Source organism: Heloderma suspectum, chromosome 3, assembly GCF_057233095.1.
Source record: "Heloderma suspectum isolate Gila_16-S chromosome 3, 16-S_ref, whole genome shotgun sequence".
NCBI lineage: Eukaryota > Metazoa > Chordata > Lepidosauria > Squamata > Helodermatidae > Heloderma > Heloderma suspectum.
In genome coordinates, this window is record NC_139460.1 from 328,542,955 (window position 1) to 328,568,357 (window position 25,403).

General features: G+C 49.9%; 1 protein-coding gene across 2 annotated transcripts in view; it reads right to left on the reverse strand.

The window, feature by feature from the left end:
* Nucleotides 1–12,926: 12,926 nt before the first annotated feature.
* The window catches only part of FGF12 (fibroblast growth factor 12), a 336,785-nt gene continuing 324,308 nt past the window's right edge, over nucleotides 12,927–25,403 (reverse strand). For both annotated transcript variants that reach the window (XM_084847822.1, XM_084847821.1), the window contains 2 exons: nucleotides 22,166–22,364; nucleotides 12,927–13,460 (listed from right to left, as the gene is read on the reverse strand). In XM_084847822.1, coding sequence (XP_084703948.1) covers nucleotides 13,342–13,460; nucleotides 22,166–22,364 — 318 coding nt within the window. In that variant the 3' untranslated portion in view covers nucleotides 12,927–13,341. The remainder of the gene's footprint in view (nucleotides 13,461–22,165; nucleotides 22,365–25,403) is intronic.

Sequence of the window (25,403 nt, forward strand, 5' to 3'; positions counted from 1 at the left end):
TGGACACGGTGCGGAGGATGCTGTCAGCAGCCATCGCATTGCCTTGAACCAGCACCAGCTGGCTCTCGAGTTTGGCCAGGTGACGCCTAGACGGACGGAGCCCAAGCGCCTTGTCCTTCCCTTCCGGGCCTTCCGCAGCCTTGCCCAGCTGATCTCTCAGCTCTTGTATCTTGCCTCCTCCCTGCCCAGACCTTTGCTCCCCAGCACCACCACCTCTCTGGGAAGACCTCCCCTTAAACAGCTCTACTGACTCTCCCTCGCTGCTCTGCATGCTTGGAACCACCTCCCAGGACAGCAGCAGGATACTCTCCGTCTTCACATCCATCCTCAAAAGCCCAGCTTCTCCATGAAGCTTTTGGCACAGCCCCGCAGGTCTCATTCTCCATGCTGAAACTCAGCTTCAGTAAATGTAACTTGACAGAACAGAACCCATATTTTGCCCCTTTGTTACTGGGGTGCCATGTGAGAGCTGACCCATGCAGAAGTGTTATTCAAGCAGCTAAGTCAGTGGCCCTGTGCAGACGCACATTGGGAAAGGGTGGTTAGGCTAACCATGGCGTGGTGCATGGTGGTTACCGCTAACCACTGCGAGTGCTACTACCACACGTGCAGGTAACCATGTTCTGCAACGTGGTTAAACTAACCATTCTTTAACCACCCTCCCTCCCGCAGGAACCTGCAGTCCTCCAGATGGGTGGCCATGCATCCCAGAGGCCTTTGCGCTATTGGCCATTTTGGTGCTGCCGGCCATTTTGGTGCTCCTTCTTTGGCTGCTCTTCCCGCAGAGCTCTATGGCAGCTGTCAATTAACCACGGAGGCTGTTCAGACATCATGGTAAGCCATGGTTGAGCCCACTAACCATCTTGCAGGAAGTGGTTAGTGAAGTGGTTAGTCCATGGTTAATAAACTACCATGGTTGGGACAGAAGCCTGTTCAGCCATCACGCTAAGCCAACATGGTTAGCTCAAAACTCCTAAACATCAAGGCTTAGCATGATGTCTGAACAGGGCCACTGTGTAAATTGAGCCAAATATCCAAGTCCAGTACTGTTCTATTGAGCCACTTTTTTTCTACCTGTTTTATTTCTTCCAGGCCTATCCCAGAGCCCTCTGGGGCTGTATGGAGGAATAGGTGGTGCTAAGCCAAACGGGCAGCCCTCCTCTATGTGAATGCTGCAGCAAAGGTCTTGCCCAGCACAGAATCAGAGCATTGGAAATGTCCTTGGAGGTCATCTAGTCCAACCCCCACTCAGTGCAGGCTCTCCACTGCAGGATGCAGCTACAGCATCCTTGACAGATGGCCATCCAGCCTCTGCTTAAATAGCTCCAGTGAAGGAGAACCCACCACCTTCCAAGGAAACCTGTTCCACCGCTGAACATCTCCCACTGCTAGGATGTTTCTCCTAATGTTTAGCCAAAATCTGCTTCCCTGAAATTTCCACCCGTTAGTTCTAGTCCTGCCCTCAGGAGCAACAGAGAACAAGTCTGCTCTATCTTCTGCATGGAAGCTTTTTGGATATTTGAAGACCGCTATCATATCTTCCCCTTAATCTTCTCTTCTCCAGGCTAAACATATCCAGTTCTTTCAACTGTTCGATGCTTTCAGCCTTTGCATGCTTGGTTCCCAAAAGCATTGCTCATCACAAGTCACTGGCTTATGGATTTCTTATGCCATTGCATTGCAATCCTCCTGTCACCCCAAAGTGCCACTATGAAACAGGGAGCGGATCAAATGAGACTTGATAGGAGGTTTGCTCTTTCATAACAACTGGAGAGACAGATGGTGTTTGGAAGGCACCGATGAAGAGGCTGTTCCTGTTCCAGCTTTAAAATGCTTTGATAGCAAGAATGGAGGGCCAAATCTTTAGAAGCAAAGCTTCCAGAGAGAATGATGCCATGGTTTCAGGAGAAGCATCTGAGCAAAAGCTTGGATGTCTTTTGGTGCTGCTTTCAGGAAAACCTTCTCACCAACAAATGTAAAATATTGTGTCTGTTCAGGCACAGCCTTTGTAAGAAGCTGGGCCCTGGACTCAGAGTGGAGCTTGGTTTCCACTGAACCAACAGCAAGACTCACTGGCTTCATTTGGAGCAAGCTGGATTTGCAGCATCTGTCTTCCTATAGCCTCTCCCTGGTCGGCTGGCACTGGGAGGGGACAGAAGCTGCACTCCATGATCAGTCCCCGTTGTCTCCGGTGCCACAAATCTTCCTGGCCAGCTGAGACTGAACCAGCCACCCACTCACCTTGCACAGCATCCAACTACTACGGCTTGGATGGTTTCCCATGCAGAGAAATAAGCTGGGCATAGATGCCAAGCTTGGGCCAGAGCTAAAACAAGGCTGGGTGTGCTGTGAGTGTGAGGGGGAACAATGTGGCAGCAAGACAGCGAGGAGACAAGATGGTGAGCTGGATGAAGATGTGACCCAAACTGAACTTTTGCCGTAGCGCAAGTTAAAAATAACTTGTTCATTTTTTAATGTTGCTCTGTCGTCAGGTGTGTAGAGGGAGGGTCCCTGTGGTCCAGGGCACCTTCCACAGCAAAATGTGCCCCTTTTGTTCATGCATGTTATTTAATTATTTGTGACTTCTATATCCCACCCTTCCTTCAAGGGGCCCAAGGCAGTGTACATGTTCCTCCTCCTCTCCGTTTTATCCTCACCTCACCCCTGTGAGGTCGGTTAGCCTGGGAGGTGGTGACTGGCCAAGAGTCACCCTGTGAGCTTCATGGCAGAGTGGGGACTAGAACCCTGGTCTCCTGAGTCCTGGTCCAGCACCCTGACCCCTGCACCACGCTGGCTCTCTGTTCATATGCCTGACCAAAGCGTAGCTGTGTGCAGCACCTGTAGGTCAGCGGACTGCGTGGCCGAGTCACAAGAGGCTGCAGTGGGCGTGCTGCCCTTCTGGCTGCACGGCTGCACTTCCTCTGGAGGTGGCGCCCTGAAAGGACTCGGGCTCCCTGTCCGGAGGGAACGCCCTCCTCTCTTGCGTTCCATCAAGATCGTTGAAGAACTCCTCGTCTCAGCCATCCACGGCCCGTCTCCCCGAAACATCAGGGGCCTGCCCTGCAGTGGCGGAATGCCCTTCCAGGTTCTCCCCAAACGCACGCCTGGGCGTTTGCAGACATGTCACTACAGGGCCTTTCTGACATGGGTTTGAGATCTACAAAGAGCTGTTTCTTATATGTGGGCTGTTCAGTTGGAATTGCTTTGAATTTAATTGTTTTAATTTTAAAAAATGTAACAGAGGTGTTGGACCTCTTTCAGCCTGGGGGGCAGATGACATTTTGGAGAAGCTCTTGGGGTCCGCATTCCAGGGCGGGGTGGGGGGGAAAGGGGGCGGAGACAAAAATACCAGCCTATTTGAGCTTCAAGCTCTGGCTGCCAGTAATTCAGCCTGGGGGGGAGAGAGACGTTTCCGCCTCTTAGAATCGGGGGACATTTGCAAAAGGCAGGAGACCACTGAACGACCGGTGGCTGAGGGAGAGGGATGGGATCTGGAGAAGGGGCCCCCAAGTGCTGCACCCCCTAATCTATGATGATCACCCTGGAGCCGGTGTGAGCTATACATTAACATTACATTATTTGTGTCTATTCATTACAGTCATTACACATAGTACATGTATAGTGAACCAGCGTGGTGTAGTGATGAGAGCGCTGGACTGGGACGTGGGAGATCCAGGTTCTAGGTCCCACTGGGACATGCAGCTCACAGGGTGACTTTTGGCCAGTCACTGGCTCTCAGCCTAGCCTCACTCACAGGGTTGCTGTGAGGATAAAATGGAGAGGAGGAGGAGGAGGTGCACCCCCTTGGGTTCCTTGCAAGAAGGAAAAGGGCAGGATACAAATGTCATAATGAATGTCATAATAAATAAATACTTGAGAGAGTGCCTTCTCCCTTATCAACCTGCCTGGTCACTGAGATCATCAGATGGGATGCTCCTGGTGGTTCTGCATGGGCCAATGGCCCGATTGGAGTCCACCCAGAGCAGAGCCGTCAGTGTGGTGGCTCCCTTTATGCGGAACTCCCTACCGCTGGAGGTCAGGCAGCCACCAACACTGTGTTGTTTTTGGTGCCTGCTGAAGACATCTTTATTTCAAGAAGCCTTCCTCGATTGACCAGCCACCATTTTTACTGGCATTGTGTTTTTGTTTTTAAAAACCTTTTAATATCATGTTTTATTCCTTTTATTTTTTAGTGTTCACCACACTGGAATCTGTTTAGATGTGGAGCAGTATATAAATGTTGTAAACAAACAAACACAAAAGTAAACTATTTAGAAATGGTGTGTGCTTTATGGTTGTGTTTTAAGATGCAATAAACTGACCCAGTAGTCCCTGCCTATTTATTTCTATGCTACATTTTTTTTCCTATATTGCCTACAGTCAGAAAACTGGTCAATAATATAAATAAATGAGAAATAAACCTTCTAAATTCTGACTGCTGAGACTCATTGTGTGGCAGCCTGAGCTGGCCAGAGAGCCCTGTTCTACCTCTTTTTTAAAGAATTGCAGCTCCATCAAGGAAATTTATATTTAAAATGACCTGCAGCCTTAGCTTCCATTTGTCCATCTCGTCGGTGCCTCTGAATCCACAAGAAGATTCTCCTGAGGAATATATACATCTCAACAGCGAAAGGGTTTTTACTGCATGAATAATGGATGTGCCCAAAGCTGCTAAAACCAAGACTTATGGGTGGATTTAGAATGCCGTAATTTGGGCCTGCTTGAACCTGGGTCTTGCCTCCTCCTTTCGTCGGTAAAGTTTCCAGCACTGTGAAACAAGAACTGCAGGAGGATGCCCTGCAAAAGACAGTTGTTTTTACAGTTGGGGATAGAATGAAACAGGGTCAGGTCTGGGCTACAAAAGCTGCTGACCTCTGTTGAAGGAGAAATGGCAGACAGGAAAAGAAAACCACGCCGACAGTGGTTTGGGGTGGGCCTCTGCCCATGGGCCTCAAGAGACGGTGGCGTCAGCCCATGACTGGTGCAGACGTCACACCTCCTCTGGTGCTGGAAGGAACCAAGCTGGCCCTGTCGTAGGAGGAACAGAAAGGGAGGTGGGGTTGCACTGTATGTGAAAAATACATATCTCTGCACAGAAATACAGGAGGAGGAGTTTGGTAGCCCCATCGAGAGCATCTGGGTTGAAATAAAAGGAGCAAAGAATAAAAGGAACCTGGTGGTCGGAGTCTACTACCGGCCACCCAATCAAGGAGAAGACAAGGATGAAACTTTGGAAAAGCAAATAGCCAATGTTTCAAGGAAGCATGATGTAGTAGTAATGGGGGACTTCAATTTCCCCGATATTTGTTGGGAGACAAATTCTGCAAAACATGGCCCCTCCAGGAAATTCCTGACTTGTGTGGCGGATAACTTCCTCCTACAGAAAGTAGAGGAAGGAACTAGAGGATCGGCTATCCTTGACTTGATCCTAACCAACAGAGATGACTTAGTGGATAAAGTAGCAGTTACAGGAACTCTGGGGGAAAGCGACCATGTTGTACTTGAGTTCTTGGTTCTAAGGGAAGCAAAAGCCGAGTGTAGTCAAACGCGTACCCTGGATTTTAGGAAAGCTGATTTTCATAAACTCAGAACAATGATCAGTAAGGTCCCATGGCAACCGATGCTAGCGAGAAAAGGAGTCCAAGGTGGGTGGGAGCTTTTAAAAAAGGAAATTCTCAAGGTGCAATCACAAGCAATTCCAACAAGAAGAAAAGGTGGAAGACAACAGAAGAAGCCAATGTGGCTTCACAAAAAGCTTAGGGATGACCTGAAAACAAAAAAGGACACATATAGGAAGTGGAAAGAAGGCCAAGTAACAAAGGAAGAGTACAGGCAGATAGCACAGAATTGCAGGGATGGCGTCAGGAAGGCTAAAGCTGAGAATGAGCTGAGGTTAGCAAGGGATGCTAAAAACAACAAAAAGGCTTTCTTCAGCTACGTGAATAGTAAAAGGCAGAGGAAAGAAATGGCAAAATGAAATGGCAAAAAGAAATGGCTATTAAATAAGGATGGCAAAACGATAACAGATGACAAAGAAAAGGCAGAGGTGCTCAATTCCTACTTTGGCTCAGTCTTCTCCCGAAAGAGGGTCTATGACCCCCCTGGCAAAGGCGAAGTACAGGCTGAAGGGGCAGGATTGCAGCTTGAGATCGATAGGCATATGGTCAAGGAACACCGAATTACTTTGAATGAGTTCAAATCTCCAGGGCCAGATTAACTGCATCCTACAGTAATCAAGGAACTGGCAGAAGAACTCTCAGAACCGCTGTCTATTCTCTTTGAGAAATCATGGAGGACGGGGGAAGTGCCAGATGACTGGAGGAGGGCTAACGTTGTCCCTATCTTCAAAAAGGGTAAAAAGGAGGAACCTGGGAACTACAGACCAGTCAGTCTGACATCAATCCCTGGGAAAATTCTGGAGCAGTTAATAAAGCAATCCATCTGGAAGCACCTTGACAACAATGCTGTGATTACTCGAAGCCAACATGGATTTGTCAAAAACAAGTCCTGTCAGACAAATCTGATCTCATTTTTTGATCAAGTAACCTCCCTTGTAGACCGTGGGAATGCTGTAGACATCATATACCTCGACTTCAGCAAAGCTTTCAGCAAAGTGCCCCATGATATCCTAATGAGCAAACTAGCTCAAAGTGGGCTAGATGAAACAACGATCTGGTGGATCCACAGTTGGCTACAGAATCGAACTCAAAGAGTGCTTATCAATGGGACCTTGTCAAACTGGGGAGAGGAAATGAGTGGGGTACCACAGGTCTCAGTCCTGGGCCCAGTGCTCTTCAACATTTTTATGAATGACTTGGAGGAGGTGCAGGGAATGCTGATCAAATTTGCAGATGACACAAAATTGGGCGGGATAGCTAATACTTTGGAAGACAGAAACAAAATTCAAAGTGATCTGGATAGACTGGAGCGCTGGGCAGAAAACAACAGAATGACATTGAATAGGGATCAATGCCAAGTTCTGCACCTAGGAAAAAGAAACCAAATGCACAGTTACAAGATGGGGGATATGTGGCTCAACCACACTACAAGCGAGAAGGATCTTGGAATTGTTGTGGATCACAAGCTGAATATGAGCCAACAATGTGATGTGGCTGCAAAAAAGGCCAATGCTCTTTTGGACTGCATTAATAGAAGCATCGCTTCCAAATCCCGGGAAGTACTAGTTCCCCTCTACTCAGCACTGGTTAGGCCTCATCTGGAGTACTGTGTCCAGTTCTGGGCACCACCCTTTAAGAAGGATGCGGACAAACTGGAGAGGGTTCAGAGGACGGCAACAAAGATGATCAGGGGACTGGAAACAAAGCCCTATGAAGAGAGACTGAAAGAACTGGGCATGTTTAGCCTGGAGAAGACTGAGGGGAGATATGATAGCACTCTTCAAGTCCTTGAAAGGTTGTCACAGAGAAGAAGGCCAGGATCTCTTCTTGATCATCCCAGAGTGCAGAACATGGAATAATGGGCTCAAGTTACAGGAAGCCAGATTCCGGCTGAACATCAGGAAAAACTTCCTGACTGTAAGAGCAATACGACAATGGAACCAATTACCCATGACCTAGGGAGGTGGTGGGCTCTCCCACACTGGAGGCCTTCAAGACGAGGCTGGACAGCCATTTGTCAGGGATGCTCTGACTTGGATTCCTGCATTGAGCAGGGGGTTGGACTCAATGGCCTTGTAGGCCCCTTCCAACCCTACTATTCTATGATTCTAGGTAGCAGGACTGCACGTGCTGGACGGCAGAGGCTGTCCTCTTGGCTGGATCCTGTCAGTAGGGACTGAGCCGAGCCAACGGAGGCGCTTGCCCTGGCTGCAAATTGGGTACCCAAAGTCACACAACATTATTGGAAACATTTCTCTTAGGTGTGGGAGAATGTTTTCAGGATGGTCGGGATGGACAGCCAGACTTGAGGGCCAAGGTACACATGGATGTAAATCACATTTTTAATTATTACTATTTTAAATTATTATTGTTATTGTTATTATTTTCATTTCTATACCACCCAACAGCCAAAGCTCTCTGGGCAGTTCACAATTCATTTTTAAAATTACATACTTGGGATTTTCCATGCCTCCTTCTTAAAAAAACAGCCATGGGCGCAGGGGGAGTCAGGACCGCAGTGCAGGGAGAGAGGGAGGATGCTTCCTCCCCCTCCCCATGGCATTTTCCCACCAAAGGCCCACTCCCACAAGTTGTCATTCACCCCAAAGGTGCTACTTGCTGCAAACAGTCCTGTACATTCAGGAGCTGCATACTGGTGGGGCAAGTGGAGGAAACAAGAGCCCATCTGAGACTGAACGGCACCAGCTGGTGAGGTTTTTGCACAAGGCATCCTGAGCAGGAGTAGTTTCTCTTACAGCAAGGAGGGTCCACAGCCAGCCTGACCTCGCCCCTGTGGAGCGGGAGCATATGACTCTGAGGAAGCTCCGGGTGTAGCAGAGCTGCTTGGTCAACTGTAGGGAAGATGTGATGTGCAAGCAGGTGTGAACAAGGGCTCAGGAGGAAAAGGGACTGAAGGAAAATAATCCCTTGCTAACTTTTTAGACCAAAGCTTGTTTGGGCCACCAGCATCTTGGTGTGCTGGGGGCATCTCTACACCAGCCTAAAATCCTGCATTTAAAATGGGGCTTTCTGCTTCCGTTTGAAATGCAGGATCACGACTCCCTTTTTCACGTGCTTCCTTTCCCCCCCTTCTCCCTGTATCTGAGTCTTCCATTATCTTTCATCGATCTCACTCCTCTTCTTGCCGCTTTTCCTCTTTTCACGGCGGGAACTCAAGCAGAACACAACGGGATGATTTGATAGCTCATGAACTGTGATCTATGTAAAAATGGAACAAAGGGCATTTAGTGCAGGAGATGCCTTGAATGATCACGGCATCATGTAAAGAGCCCTCAAACTTCCGTGAAGGAGCCATCTCAATCGCAGGATAAAAGCTCCATGTGAAGAAAGCCTGGAAGCATTTAAAGCCTGGAAGTTTTAAAGCTTCACCCATGATTGCAGTTGCAGGTCTGGATTTGAAGAACCGGAAGAATCCAATGGCTACTGGGGCTTTCCTGGGACTGGTGAAAGGGAACAAAGGAGTGAGGGTCAATATGGTCCCCCATGGCTGCTGGGCAAAGGGAGGGGGCACAGGAGATGGGAGGGGTTGGGGAGGCTGCTAGGGGAGACTGGGAAAGGGGAACCAAGTTGCTGCCAAGAGAGAAGGGGGCAGCTGGCAACCAACTGAATCACAAGTGTGAGTGCCAGAGGGGAGTCCACGGTACAACAGACGGGCTGGGCCTGAGCAAGAAACAAGGCTGCATGGAAAGATTGCTGACAGAGGCAGGTTTAAAGGGGGTGCTTTTTGACATGTTACATTTAAGTTGATGAGATGACATCCAGGTTGAGATATTTGGAAGACACCTAGTGCAATGCAGAATCGGATCCACTGCTCTCCTGGGCCCCATCGACATGGCACTGCTTTGGCCCCCCACCTTGTCGCAACTGCGCAGCAATGAGGCTTCAAATCACCATGCCCTGCGATACACTTACAATGTACCGCGCGCTTCCCTAAAAGACTTGCTGTGCCCTCTCTTTTTTGCCACTGAAATGCGCAGCTGTGCAGTCCCATGAGTATGGGGATGCAGAACTTCAGTGGCTGTTTTATATTTGAGGGGCTCTGCTGTGTCTTTCTGACCCTGTTTTAGGTAAAAAATGGGTATTATGTGCTCCTTCATTTCCACACCATCTGTTTGTCAGTTCCCCAGCCCGAGACTCTCGTGATGGTTCGCACTCACAAGCATGAGCGCTACGTGCCTAGCCATCACTCTGAAATGGTGGCCAGAGCGATGTTGTTCCTCTCCCAAGAGATGCCCCCCCCCCAGCTGAGTCCAAAAGAAACCATTGCGAAGATACGAAGCTGCAAAAATGTGTGAAAGTGTGATTAATTAAATGAAAACGTCCCTTTGTGCCTCTGTAACTGCACAGCTGCGAAGGGGCGGGGGAGCAAAGGGGCGTCACAGAGTGACGCAGGCACTAAGCACGCCTGCAACACGCCCACTGTAAGTCAAATCGGGGAAGAAACAGACGGCCCACAACCCGCAGCAACCCCCCCAAAATCGCAGTAAAATGACTCCTTGGAACTCCGCCTTTTCCAGGCGAAAACCATGGATGGCTGCAAAGTCGCGGCTGTGTCATCTATCATAAGGGACCTCAACTTGTACCCATCCTGGAGTAAAAGCCCGGTGTAGATGAGGCCCTGCTGTCTCCTGCATCCCTAAGAGGCAGAGAAATTCAGTGTGGCTTGGGGATCCCTTTGGAGCAGTGCTTGATGGATTAATTAACTGAAGGAATGAATCCTTGACATCCTGCCTTTTCTCAGTGAGCTGAACAATTGACAATAACAATGAATACACTAAAACATTAGAGGAAAAAAAGATTACAAAAGCCCAATAATAATAATTTCAGAAATAATCTCAAAAACAATTTAACCAGGCAGCTATGGATAGTATAAGGAAGCAGTCATTTCTGGCCCCAAAGCATTCCTAAAATGGGAGGTTTTAACCATCCTATGGGATGCCATTTTCAGAGGGGTCAAAGTGAGACCCCCTTGGAAGAGAATTCTAGCACCTGGGTGTGGCCACTGAAGGGCCCTCTCCCTGGTCCCAAGTAGGCGTATTTGTGGGGACATTGAGACAGGTGGGAGGGCCTCCAAGACACTCTCAGCCTGCAGGCAGGTCCATCTGGGAGACTGTGGCATTTTCCGGGGCGCCCCGAGGTTGGCTGCAATCTGAGAAGCGCACCCCTCTCCCGCGACAGCAGGGGGAGCGGAGGGTGGCTTGAGAGGAGGGCTGCATAGTGCCCTGGGCCAGTCCCGGATGGCCTGTTCAGCGTCCCGTTTCAGCTGCCTGGGCTTCTGCCTTCGTTGCAGCTTTATGCCTGCCATGAAAAGGGAGGAGATGATGAAGCAAACTCCAAATACAGATTAACAGCCGATGGATGCTTGTTGCTGTATTTCTGCAATGGCACTCAGTATTTAAATGGAGATACCGAGTTCCCCTGGGGAAGATGGTGCTGGGCTAGAAAAAGGCATGTAGCTATTATTATGACAATGATGTAATGAGCATGGGAAAATGGGAAGAAAGTATATAGCCCATTCTAAACGGAGTATTAAGATGCTAATCCCGGCTTTCTCCACTCACATTTGGTTCCCGGGGATTCCGGCATTTTTCACCTGTACATTATTTGTGTAAGATGCAATTTGGGCGTTAGTGCTTAGCTTTTGCACCACTCTGACTTGGGGTGGGGGAATAAAAACTAAGCTCCCCACATTAGCCCCACATGTCCCTTGCTTGTGAAATCAACCCTCAATTTCTCTCTGAATGAAGAGCTTTGAAAAGAGAGGAGCCGACGATGGATGGGGCTAGGACAGGACAGCGGTGTTCTGTTCACACAGTGGCTGTCCAGCTGTTGACGGGAAACCCACAAGCAGGACATGAGTGCAAGAGTGCAAGGAGTTCCACAGGTTAATCCTAAACTGTGGGAAATACTTCCTTTGTTTGCCTTCAAAGCTTCTCAGCTTCAAAAAGCAAGCCAAGGATTTTGCTCTTTTTGAGGGAATACTTTTTCTCTATTCTCATTCTCCACGAACACGCTGTACTCTCTCGTATCCCCCTTTCAGATGGCTTGCTTCTAGATTGGGGGTACATCATGGGTGCTTCCCCGTGAGGCTTTTCTGGAGCCGCCAGCCTGCCACATTCATAGGATTTTACCGAGGATCCAGACGCTGATGTAACTTGTCACTCTCCCGTGTTTTCCTGCTGCTCCTCTTGGGCTTTTTCTTACTGCAGAAAATCTGTTCAGTATGAAAAGACAGAATAGCTGCACAATGGCTGGAGATTGGTGGTGCTAGGAGCTCTCCACCCAGAAGCCCCCCATGCCTACCATTGCCTCTCCCCACAACCAAACAGGTTTCAGCAGCAGATCTGGGGGTGGAAAAGACCTACTTCTCCTTCTTTGGCAAACGGAGAGCCACCCACTGTGCCTCCCCCCACCCTCCCGAGGGAAAAGCAGTTCTAGCAGTTTATTTTTCTCCATATAGGTCATCTTTATGCTCTGTAGACATTGTCAGTTACCCCCCCCACCCCCAGCAAGAGATTGCAAAAGAATTGTAAGAAATTAAGTTGGCCATGCATTTTGATATAGAAACAATGAAGAGATTTGTAAAAAGGCTTCTCCCCCCCCCCCTCACACACACTCACACCCCGTCCCCCCACGTCTACCCATTTGGTGGGTTATCTGAAAGGAGAGCCGATGTACCTGTAAGCATGTATCCATGTACGCTCTTGAAACGATCAGGAATCCAGCATGGTCCGGGTTCCAACTGCATGGGGTGGGGGCCACTATATATGTACAGCTGTACCCATGCAGACCCCCCTTTTGAGGCACCATGCCACCTGGATGTGGGATTGGGGGACAGGGCTGGCAGGCTGTACTTGTGTGTGCACGTGGGGGGTGGGGTTGTATGAAAAGGACTTTGGTGACTTGTAGCTTTATGTGCAAACAACCTTCATCACTCAAGATCCGTGGTGCGTCATGTGCGTTGACTCTTTCACGCATGCAAGTGCACGTGGGTAAACTGTCCTTCAGTGCAGGAAAGGACTCAAATACTGGATAATGCCACCTACATATTACTGCTAACAGTAAACAGTTGATACAGATGTCATGGCTTGTCTTTACGTTAATCATTAGGCAAAAGACTCTCCCTCTAATTTAAGCAGAGATTTTGAATCACAAGTACACTGCTTTTCAGCAAGGTGGGTCTAGGGGAAAAGGATTGTGGATTAGCAAATCACAGAATCCACACATTCAGGCAGCATCCAGTTCTCACCAACCTTCGCACTGGCTTTCACATCACAGAGTTCAATTCTCTAAAAGCAAATTTGTTTTATTTTTAAAGATAACACCTTTATTTATTTATTGTTAGATAATAATTAATTATTGTAATTATTATATTATTATGCAGAGATGAACAATTTCCCCCCCCTTGATCACAGAGCAAACAGTTTTGCTGTTTTTTTTAAATGTTAATGGAGTCCTGATTGAAAATAGATCTATCTATATATATTTTTTCCTTCGCTTTGTGTGTGTGTGTTCTAAAACATTGCAACAGGCAGGATCTTCCCATCCTACACAAAGGGGGGAAGGGTTGAGTTCGGAATCTTGGCCGGTACTGGAAGCTCCTGCCTGCCTCCGTTCTCCACGGCCTCTGTGAGGCTCGCTGGGTGGGTGGGTGGCTGGGCGGGGAGAAGTCAGACGCAGGGGCGGGGGGCAGTTCTCTCAGCTATGTCGAGTCCTGGTTGACGACTTTGCCTCCGTTCATGGTAGGCGTCCCTGAACTTTTCCTGGAGCGTCCTTGTTTCTCTCCAATTTCATGCAGGGATGGCTCTCTGTACATGCACACTGCAAAAAGAAGAGAAGGGAGCAGTCAGGATCCCAGAGCCTCTCAGCACCATTGCGTAAGTGGTAGACTGGAGTGCAGCTCAGACGGAGAGCCAGGGCTCAGGAGCAGGGAATGTCCCCCCATGCAGAAGCTTCCAGGCTCAAACCCCATCAAAAGGATCTCAGTGTTCATGGCCTGGAAAGACATTGCTCTGCCTTGGACAAGGGACAGTCACTGCCAGTCAGAAATGGCAGGTACAGCACCGGCTTCGCACGCAGGTTCAGCCTCCGCCAGCATCTCCAGCTAGGACTGAAAATGACCCCTGTCTGAACAGGGATGGGAGAGCCAGGGAGGCTGGAGTTCACCAAAATTCTCTGAACTCCACATCAAAGCTCAGTTGGGTTTGCTCCCATTCCCATTTGCAACCTGTTCTTTAGGTTTGTTCAAATGGCAAAAGTGTGCATTTTGAATGGGAAGAGTGCACATTTTTCAAAAGTGGACACTGTTATCCCACTGACTACAGCATGAAAATGTGCATTTTAAAAATGCACAGTTTAAATTGTGCATTTCTTAACGTGTGCATTTTAAAAAGCATACATTTTTTAAAAAGTGCACATTTTGCAACTGAGAAGGCAGGTTCGGGAATTTGTGAACATTTCAGGGTTACAAATGGGGCATTTTCGAGTGATTTGCAAACAGAAACAAAACTCTCGTACATCCATAGTTTGAACCCCTGGAGAGCCACTGCCAGTCAAGACCAAGCTTGACCAGGCTTCCCCAAGCTGGTGCCCTCTGCATGGCTGGAGTATAGCTCCCATCATCCCCAGCCAACATCACCACTGGCAATGCTGTTCACCTCTGGAAGGCACAAGGTTGGGGGAAGGGTGACAGAAGGCAGCTTCATATGGCCATCTGATCTCGGCTGTCTGCCGCTAAGAAGCAACTCCACCCTTTGAGCTTTGAGCCAAAGCCTGAGTACTTTCTTCTGGGTTTATTTTGGGTCAGGGATGTGGTGGTGGGGGAAGAACCTGAATAATTCAGGAACCAGGATTTCGAGGACCCAGAGGGACCAGGCACGTGGCATCTTTACAGCCCCATTCCAGCTCCTCCCAAGCTGGGGGGGGGGGGCTCTGCCAGGGTTCCCCAACCTTTGGGGACCTGTGGACACATTTCAGTTTTTGGGAACATGTTGTGGGTGCTGCCACTAAACAGATGCCACATGGGTGTGCCCATTTATAAAATGGCTGCCATGGTGGGCGTGGCAAGTCATCAAAAAAACCATTTCACAGAAGGCAAACTGGTGAGGATAAATAACTTGCCAGAGAACCTGCGTACAAGGCAGAGCTGGGATCTGAGCCTCCAAACACTACTTTGAGCCCACAGTTTTCTGCTCCAAGAGACCACCCCTTTCACTGAAGGCAAATTCTCCCCTTCTCCCTGTCTCTCTCTGCCAGATCCATCCCATCCCGATCACCAGCATCTCCAGGTAAAAGTGCCTCTGTTAGCAGGTGCTGGGAAACACCTTGCAGAGCCACCACCCCTAGCCCAGAGGGGCCACCTTCACACACAGTGACCTGTGCAGCCCTGCAACGGAACTGCAGTTACTCCCTTTAAGGTCTCCTGCTTGCCGTTCATCGCGTCAGCCAAACATGGGCCAAACTGCCCACAACAGCAGCAGGACTGTGTTTCTGAATGTGGATCTGCCCCAATTCCAGACAAAGGAGGGTGTGATTTAAAGCACAACACCCCCCCCCCCGCACACACACACCATGCCTGCCGTCCCCTGTGCAGTCTGACTCCTACGGTCATCCCCGCCCCCCTGTCCCTTGTCCCCCAGTTGAACTCCAACACAGCCTGGAGAAAATGGCCTGTGGGCAGCGACTGAGGATGGGGGGAGGGCTCACAGCCTCCACTCAAGGCACCCCAATTATGCTTCGAATTCCACCCCCCCCCATCCCTTTTTGTATGTGATTGGAGGAGATCCATGTTCGAAGTCACAGCTCTGCTGCCTTCTTGCCCCCTCTGGCCCCGGGGCTTGCACAACGTGTGTGCGTAACCCAAAGTACGAAGCATTGCACAGCCATGATCCTGCACAACAGGGAATGCATCAGATGAATTAGTTGAGTTGGAACAGCCAACCAAGGTAAGCAATGGAGGGGAGAAGGCAAGATTTTCCATCGCGCCCTGGTCCTCGTAGCCGGGCGGAGCTTGGTGCCAACATGTTCCAGATCCCACAGTGACAGCACTTGGAGCTAACGGGTTTAGCAGCAGTAGACCATTCCCAGAGGAAGGTGCCCCCCTGAGCTTCGCCCATCACAGGATCAGGACAACAAGGAGACACATGCTTCTAACTAGCACACCCCATATTTAAAGCTCCTCGACACATGCACACACATGCACGCACGCCCCAACCTCTCACCTCCCCATCACATGCAGCGCACCTTACAGGCTCGAGTCAACGGAAGCATCCACCCAGCAGACACATCGACCCTTATTAATACAGACATTCAGCCAAAGGCTTGGTTACGTCAAGCCACGGTGTAAGCCAGCTCCTCACTCCCAGACACCTTGGCTCACGCTGCCTCAGCTTATCTGTCCTCCCCAGCCCCTCCTGCCCCGTCTCCTTCTGCAGATTCTCCCTTCATCTTCCCCACTTCTCGGTCCACTGCCAGTGGCAGCCCCTCCTGCCCAGTCCAAAGAGTTACCGTCAACCCTCTTCCTGCCCCCCTGATTTTAATAAAGTGATTTTAATAAACTCAGAACAATGATCAGAAAGGTCCCATGGCAAGCGACTCTAACGAGAAAAGGAGTCCAAGATGGGTGGGAGCTTTTAAAAAAGGAAATTCTCAAGGCTCAGTTTCAAACAACTCCAAGAAGAGAAGGTGGAAGACAACAGAAGAAGCCAATGTGGCTTCACAAAAAGCTTAGGGATGACCTGAAAACAAAAAAGCACACATATAGGAAGTGGAAAGAGGGCCAAGTAACAAAGGAAGAGCACAGGCAGGTAGCAGAGAATTGCAGGGATGGCGTCAGGAAGGCTAAAGCTGAGAACAAGCTGAGGTTAGTGAGGGAGGCTAAAAGCAACAAAAAGGCTTTCTTCAGCTACGTGCATAGTAAAAGACAAGAGGAAAGAAAGGATGGTTCAGCTATTAAATAAGGATGGCAAAATGATAACAGAGGACAAAGAAAAGGCAGAGGTGCTCAAATCCTACTTTGGCTCAGTCTTCTCCCGAAAGAGGGTCTATGACCCCCCTGGCAAAGGCGAAGTGCAGGCTGAAGGCAGGATTGCAGCTTGAGATCGATAGGCATACGGTCAAAGAACACCTAATTACTTGGAATGAGTTCAAATCTCCAGGGCCAGATTAACTGCATCCTAGAGTAATAAAGGAACTGGCAGAAGAACTCTCAGAACCACAGTCCATTCTCTCTGAGAAATCACAGAGGACGGGTGAAGGGCCAGATGACTGGAGGAGGGCGAATGTTGTCCCTCTCTTCAAAAAGGGTAAAAAGGAGGAACCTGGGAACTACAGACCAGTCAGTCTGACATCAATCCCTGGGAAAATTCTGGAGCAGATGATAAAGCAATCCATCTGTAAGCACCTTGAAAACAATGCAGTGATGACTCGAAGCCAACATGGATTTGTCAAGAACAAATCCTGTCAGACGAATCTGATCTCATTTTTTGATCAAGTAACCTCCCTCGTGGACCGTGGGAATGCTGTAGACATAATATATCTCGACTTTAGCAAAGTTTTCGACAAAGTGCCCCATGATCTCCTGATGAGCAAACTAGCTCAAAGTGGGCTAGATGAAACAACGATCCAGTGGATCCACAGTTGGCTACATAATCGGACTCAAAGAGTGCTTATCAATGGGATCTTCTCAAACTGGGGAGAGGTAACGAATGGGGTACCGCAGGGCTCAGTCCTGGGCCCAGTGCTCTTCAACATTTTTATGAATGACTTGGAGGAGGAGGGGCAGGGAACGCTGATCAAATTCGCAGATGACACAAAATTGGGCGGGATGGCTAATGCTTTGGAAGACAGATACAAAATCCAAAGTGATCTTGATAGACTGGAGTGCTGGGCAGAAAGCAACAGAATGACATTGAATAGGGAGAAATGCCAAGTTCTGCACCGAGGAAAAACAAACCAAAGGCACAGTTACAAGATGGGGGATACGTGGCTCAACAACACTACAAGTGAGAAGGATCTTGGAATTGTTGTCGATCACAAGCTGAATATAAGCCAAAAAAGTGATGTGCCTTCAAAAAAGGCCAATGCTCTTTTGGGCTGCATTAATAGAAGCATAGCTTCGAAATCCCTAGTACTAGTTCCCCTCTACTCAGCACTGGTTAGGCCTCCCCTGAAGTACTGTGTCCAGGTCTGGGTGCCATACTTTAAGAAGGATGCAGACAAGCTGGAGAGGGTTCAGAGGAGGGCAAGAAAGATGGTCAGGGAACTGGAAACAAAGCCCTATGAGGAGAGACTGAAGGAACCGGGCATGTTTAGCCTGGAGAAGACTGAAGACTATATGATAGCGCTCTTCAAGTACTTGAATGGTTGTCCCAGAAAGGAAGGCCAGGATCTCTTCTCGATCATCCCAGAGTGCAGGACATGGAATAATGGGCTCAAGTGACAGGAAGCCAGATTCTGGCTGAACATCAGGAGAAACTTCCTGACTGTTGGAGCAATACGACAATGGAACCAATTACCCAGGGAGGCGGTGGGCCCTCCCACACTGGAGGCGTTCAAGACGAGGCTGGACAGCCACCTGCCAGGGATGCTGTGACTTGGATTCCTGCACTGAGCAGGGGGTTGGACTCGATGGCCTTGCAGGCCCCTTCCAGCCCTTCTATTCTGTGATTCTATGCCCTGTCCACCCAAAGGCCCTTAGCTCCTCCCACCCCAGGCCCAGCCCCAGACCTGTCAGTCTGAGACGGGGCTGTTGCTCAGTGGCAGAGCCCCTGCCTTGCACGCAGAAGGTCCCAAGTTCGACCCCGGCAGCATCTCCCAGGAGGGCTGGGGAAAACCCCTGCCTGCAGCCCTGGAGAGCCATGGCTGCCAGTCAGTGCCACAGTCCTGGGCTGCATGGATTGTGGTCTGACGCAATATAAGGCAGCTTCCGATGTCCCTTTCCCTTCCCTTGGATGAGGAGCACCATTTGTGAGCCTCCTGGACTTCGGCCTTCCCGCTCAGCACTTGGGTGCTTCGATGCGCATCCCACAGCCCCAAGCCGTGAAGGTGGCAGCTGGGGCATGAGCTGGCGAGCGAAATACCTTGAGCTGCCACGTCCTTCTTCTTGGCCTCATGGAGGGAACAGCCCTTTCCAGGTGAGGATGGGAAGGCTGTCAAAATGGCAGATTCACTGATACGAGGCTGGCGGGGCGCAAGGTACTGAGCTAGTTTATGGGGCTTCGGAGTGTTTTATAATGTCAGGCCTCGGCTGCTGCTTCTCTGAACAACACTTTAAAGCCGGGGGGGGGGGGGGGGCGCTTTTCACGTTTACAAGCTTTCTGTTGGAATTTAACCATAAACACCCCACGCCCAAGCAGATTCCGGAGCATTTGCTGCAGAGGAGTAAAATCTGCAGCGATCTGTGTGCCTGGCATTTTCTAAAGCAAAACACTTGTCGCTGTGCAGCTTCTGGTCCTCATTCTGTCCAGCCCTAATCCTCTCTTTCGAGTGCCTGCTCTAAAAGGGGCAGAAGGAAGAGCTCAACTGAGTGGCTTATAGCAGATGTGGAAATGTGGGACGGGTAGAGGACAGTCCAGAGACGTGACGTGAACCAGGGCGAGTGAGGGAGGGTGTGTTGGGGGTGGGGGCGAGCTCTCTGGTTTACCAGGCCACCACTCACCCCACCCCCCAGGCCAACAACAGAGAACCCACCATTCAGTGATGCACAGCGGAGGGCCAGAAGAGACATCACTGTAAATGTACCTCCATTTCCCCCATTTTTACTCTAGAGTAGGCACAGGGCCCCCAACTGATACCCTAGAGTGAGGGTTAGGGGGGCTTTTAAGATCTGGATCTGGACCCCTGCACTTACTGGGCAGTAAAAATGAAAAGAAGGCACAGGTTTAAACTAGTGTCTGTTTCGGTCCTAACAGTGAATTAAAAAGAACTTTTTATCCCCCAGTCATCGATCTCATAGCTGATTGGGGGAGGTTGCTCCCTAGGTTTCCTGTGGCTCCCCCATTCCCCAGACGGGCAGCACAGCCTCAACCCTCTATAACTGTGCTGGTGGCAGTGAGTGAGAAGGATGGGGGAGACGGCCCCTCACCATACTCGCTCTCTCCACCTGACACACATCCATTTCCTGGTGCAGAGGAAGGCAGGAGGTTCGGCCCCAGTCCACCACAGGGCCACTGGCCAGTTGCTGGACCACACAAAGTCTGCTGTTTGCTGGGATTCTTGCACACAATGCTGGACCACCATAACACGTAGAAAGCTGAAATGTGGTACCCACGTAGCCCAATGTACCCTAACTGCTAGAAAATGCTGGAAGCAGAATACATTCCATAGTGCAAAACCTACACTGTCCCATGTCCAGTGACCTACATTATAGCATGTGTGTTTTTAAGGCTGAATGGGGCAAAGGCTGCCGAGCACGTTGCCACTGCAAAGTGCCACGTCACATGATAAATCGCAGCAGCTGAGCCCTGGCAAAGCACCCATTGCAGTTGTTCTTAGAGGAGTCCCTCCATCCTCAGTGGGGAACCAGGCAAAATCGCTGAGGAGCACAGCAAAGCAGACTGAAGGGCAGGACAGAGGAGAGCCGGCAAAGGCCGCCTGGAACACACGACCCTCGCAGCGGTCTCCGAAGGCAAGGCTTTTCCTAGCGCCTCCCTTTCTAGGGATAAATCCCGCACAGCAGGAGCATTGTCTAAGATGGATGGTTACCTACAGCTGTGTCTGGTGCTCAGGGAGTCCAGAGTACGATACAGGACATTTGGGGAATAGCAATGACCTTGAGGTTGCAACAGAAGGTGGGCTTATGTAGGCCAGTTTACAGGCCGTCTGGAAGCTGTCCCTTCTCCTCCATCCATTCCTCTCTCCCTCCTCCCCTTTCTTTCTCTGCACCATCTGTTAGAGGGGACTGCAGAGAGACCCCATGGCTGGCTCCTGGATAGAGATGATGCCCACAGCCTGTTTATCACAGATGTTGGGAGCGGGGGGGGGGGATGTCATTCCTCCAGCAGAAGGACAAAAGGACTGTGGGGTCAGAGGAGCTGTGCTCTGCCTTTTGTAGCTGAGCCAAGATCTGGTTTCCCAGCGTGTGCTGGGAAAGATTGGAAAGTGATCGCCATGGGCTGGAGGCTGCCACGCACATGCTTTTCCCCACAAACAGCTTGAGCTCCTGATGGTCACCCACAGATGTACGATCCCATCTGCCCCCCATTTTCTTGGCTAATCCTGCACAGCACACCAGGGGCTCACCAGACATCTATGCAACAGTACTGCCCTTTACTCTTTTTATGGCACACTGGTGATCCGCAGGGAACATGCAGGTTGCAGGCTACAGCTGGAAGAATGTCCCCTTTATTCTCTGTGCTCTCTTTCTTCTTGCCCTTTAAATAAACAGTTTTGTTAAGTAGAGTATGTTTTGCCTTACAACTCATCACTTAATTCTGGGGTCCCCAGTGCATTGCCCGTGGGCATACAAACACCGATGAAGACCTCCCCTGGCACCTACAATGTCTCTGCACCCCCCACCCATCTTTTCCCCCATCAGAGTTGGAAAGCGAGCAGTCTCAGCCTTGTAAAGCATATAGAGGTGAGGGAGGAAGTGAACATAAGAAGAGCCCTGCTGGATCAGACCAAGGGTCCATCTAGTCCAGCATTCTGTTCCCACAGTGGCCAGCCAGCTGACTGTGAGCAACCCCCAAGCAGGACATGAGTGCAACTGCCCCCACCTGCCCATGTTCCCCAGCAACTGGTGTACACAGGCATCCTGCCTCTGATCCTGGAGGTGGCAGATAGCCATCAGGACTAGTAGCCATTGACTGCGTGGTATTTCCCATTCTTTGTCTCAACTCTATGTACTTTTCCAGGCTGAGATGAGCAGCCTAGCAGAAGGTGAAACGATTAGAGGAAGCCTGCCAAAGCATTGGTCCATCTAGCGCAGTGTGGTTTACTCACTGAGCCCTGAAGCTGGGACCACCTCCATGCAAAGCATGAGCTCCAACACTGAGCCACAGTCCCGTCACCTGGAAAGGTCTGGCCTGCTGTACTCTGAGTCAGGCCATCTCGCCCAGTGTGGACCGGCAGCAGCTCTCCAAGGCCAAGAAGGGTCTTTCCCAGTCCATCTCCAAGGATATTGGTGAAGAGGCTGGTGTAACTAATTTCCCCCCCTTCCCCCTCTCCCCACAGGCATTAGAATACCAGGGCTTCGTGAGACGAGACATTCATTGGGGATATCCAACTGCCTCTCTTCATATAGCCTCCACTTGCTATCATATAATCCAAGCTGCAACACATCACAAGCCAAGAGGAGCAGGAATAATCATGATGTATCATGCCAATGATAGTTGCAAAGCAAACAAACTCCAGATCGCTCAGCTGCATTCTATCCAGGAAAGCAAAAGCAAAAGAGCCCTGTGGCCTCTAGCCAGCCTGACCTTGCTCAGGCCCCTCCCAATATCTGCAGGAAGCCAGGACTCTGCCCCCCTCTCACCAAACACACACCACTCATGCAGAGAAAGCAAACTACGAGCTCCTCATACCTTCTATGGGTTTCGGTACAAAATGTGATGATGGTTTGGTCTTTTTCACCCGGTTCCCCTTCATAATCTGCCCTTCTTTATTGAGTCCCAAGAACCAGGCTCTCCCGGACTCCTGCTGCCGGTACAGCGTAGACGAATAAATAACATAGTAGTTTTCAAAGACAGACTCCTTAAATTTGCACTCTGGTGTGAAGATGTCCTGCAGCATGCAAGAGAGAAAGCAGAAAGAAGGAAGAGGTTAATTTGAAGTGGTTTGGAAACCTCTCAGCTGAGAAATAGCTGCTGTAATTCTTAGTATACACTCTTCAATGAACAGAACATAAAGCCAAAGGAGGCTGAACAGATCTCAAGAAACAGTTGCTTCAAGGCAGGGGTAGGGAGCCTGAGGCCCGTGGGCCAAAACTGTCCCTATGGGGTTCCCCAGATAGCCACGCTTCTTGCCCCTGACCACCAATCATGTGGTGCTTTTCCAGCTGTTGCAGATCCCCCCCCCCTCAAAAGCTGAAATGCCTCTCCTAAGGCTCAGCGACCGGCAGTAAGAAACATACGGGCATTTTGGCCCTGCCCCCTTGCTTTCTGGAATGCAGCCCCCAAGAGCTTCTCCAAAACTGAATTTGGCCCTCAGCATGAAAGAGGTTCCCCACCTCTGCTTAAAGGGAAGGCTTTAAGAACACAGAATATAACTTGAGCCCTCGGTCTAATTCAGCGCCGTTTGCAAAACTGGCCAGGTCCAGATGCTTCTGGGAAGGCCACGGAGAGGACGGGGGGGGGGGGGGCAAGAGTCCTCTCCTGTTGTGCCCCCTGCAGCAAGAGGTGTTCAGAATTATGGAGGTTCCAACTGTTCCTTTCAGCAACATGGCTCATAGCCAGTGACATACCTCCCCTCTAATCCCCCTCTGAAGCCATCTAAACCAGTGGTCATTTTGGCAAGAATGAGAGGGTTCAAAAGGGCTCCACAAAATGTGGGCTTGGCTTGCTAGCCAGCCTCTCTATGTGCTGACCACCAAGTCTCCAGGCACACACAGAGGAGAAGGGATTCCTCTCACTTGCACTGGCAGATGAAGAAAGATGGAAACAGCAGGTGATTGCTTCATACCTTCCCCAAACAACAGTGCAAGGGAAACACCCTGCCTGGGAGCGTTGCTGCTGCCGTCCTGCAGCCGGAGAGAAGGGGCTGGCTCTGGGGCGCTCCAGGGTCGGCAGGAGGCCTGGCCCTTCGCTTCGGCTGGAGCAGTGAAGGCAGGAAAACAAGGCTCTCCGCACAAACCCTGGCACGGCAAAACCACAACAGACCGGTGCTCCCAGAAATGTTGCCAAAGGGAGTTCAGGGACGGCATCTGAATCTGCTCAACCACTGCAACAGACCTGGACAGCATGACACAGAAGACAGCGCCATCCCCAAGAAAGAGGGTTTTCTTTGGGACTCTCAAGAATGCAGGCTGGGCTTCAGCGGCAGCCATCTGATGCGCCCATGCAGGCAGTGGGTGGAGGGCAACAGACCTTGGCCTTCCATGAGGTGCCCCGCCCTGCTCCTCTGAGTTCGTTCATTCATTTACTTCTACCCCCTTCCTTCCTACCCCAAAGACTCATGAGGTTAGAACTGTTTTTCTCCTATAGAATAGCATCAACCAAGACAACGATCTGCTGCAGTGAACTGCTTTTTGTTTTAGACAACAGCAGGCATTTACAGATCCACCACCACCACCCACCCCAAGAGGACCAAAATACAAAAATACACATTCAGATGGAACAATGGCTTCGGTTGTCATTTTACACCATGACAGTTGGGTCATTGTCTAAAAATAAAACCAGCATACTTGGGATATTTTCATTTCATGCCATTGACTGGTGCTGCAATCTTGTTTCCAGACCTGATAGTATAGTAACATGTGCCAACCAAGGAAACCTTTTGAATTGATCCATCGTGTAGTTTTTAAGCAATGAGTTGATCAATGACATTTGACTATTTGGAGGGACGCTCGGGGGGTGGCAACAAGGGAGAGGGCCTTCTTGGTGGTAGCCCCTGATTGTGGAATGCTCTCCCCACTGAGGTCTGCCTGGTGCCAACATTGTTGTCTTTTCAGCACCAGGTTAAGACTGTCCTCTACTCCCAAGCACTTGACACCATATGATGGGATTGCAATGTCAGTTGTTTATCAGGTTCCGGGATCTCATTGTAACTGGTTTAGCTGTTTAAATTGTTTTTAAATTTTGCGGGTTAAAGTTTTTATATTATGTTTTGCAAGTGTTGTGAACAGCGCAGAGTGCTCTGACTACTGGGCAGTATCGAAATAAAATTATTTTATTACTAATAAAATAACAACAACAACATTTTGCAGATGCTCAGGCTGTTCTTATCCCCGCACATCAGCCTGCACTCCCTTGTTGGCTTCTGTGTACTCTGCATATGCTCTTCCAGGCCTCATTCCCAGCCATCCCACCTCCTCACTTCCATCTGCAAGGAGGAGGAAGAAAGAAGAGCAAGGGCAGAGAGAGAGACAGAGACAGAGACAGGGTGGGGAGGGAGGACACACCGCCTAGATAGGGAAGGGAGACCATTTGGTGGGAGAATCTTTATCGCAAGGAAATGTTGTCATCAACTGATTGCACAGATTAACCCATTAAGGGCTGCCACCCTGGCTACTCCATTCAAAGCCTACTAGAGTCCAATGGGCAGCTAACCCCCTCCCCTGCGTGGGGCCATTCTGATGGGTGCAGCAGTTGCACTGAGTCTCAGACCCCCTCTTGGAGGGGCCAGAGGAACTCTCAAATCCCATGGTGTTGTCGCCCCTCTGCTCCCCTGTGGCGACAGACCTTTGCCTTGGGCCAGGCTGGCTGGGAATTATGGGAGCTGCAGGTTGAGGAAGGCTACTTTGGTCCTTACACCCCCACTGCCCACCCCCCGCCCCCCGCTGCAGAGCAGCCCTGCCCCTACTTGGGTTGTCTTTCACGTTCAAGCACCGATCGGTTTCAACCACATAATTAACACTGGGACGCACAGACTTCCCTTACTTACTTTATAGTCCTTGATTTAAAGGAATGTAGTTTGCAGTTAAATTTAATTGGCAGGGACGGTTTGGAAATTGCCACGATTTAAAATACCCTTTACCAGAGTCTGCAAAGTCCTAACAATCACCTTTCTCTTTTCGCTCATTTTCAGACAACAAGCTGTTTTGTTTCCATCGCTGGGGAAATGCGGCTGTTGCCTGAGTGGAGAATACTCCGTTAACATTTGCAC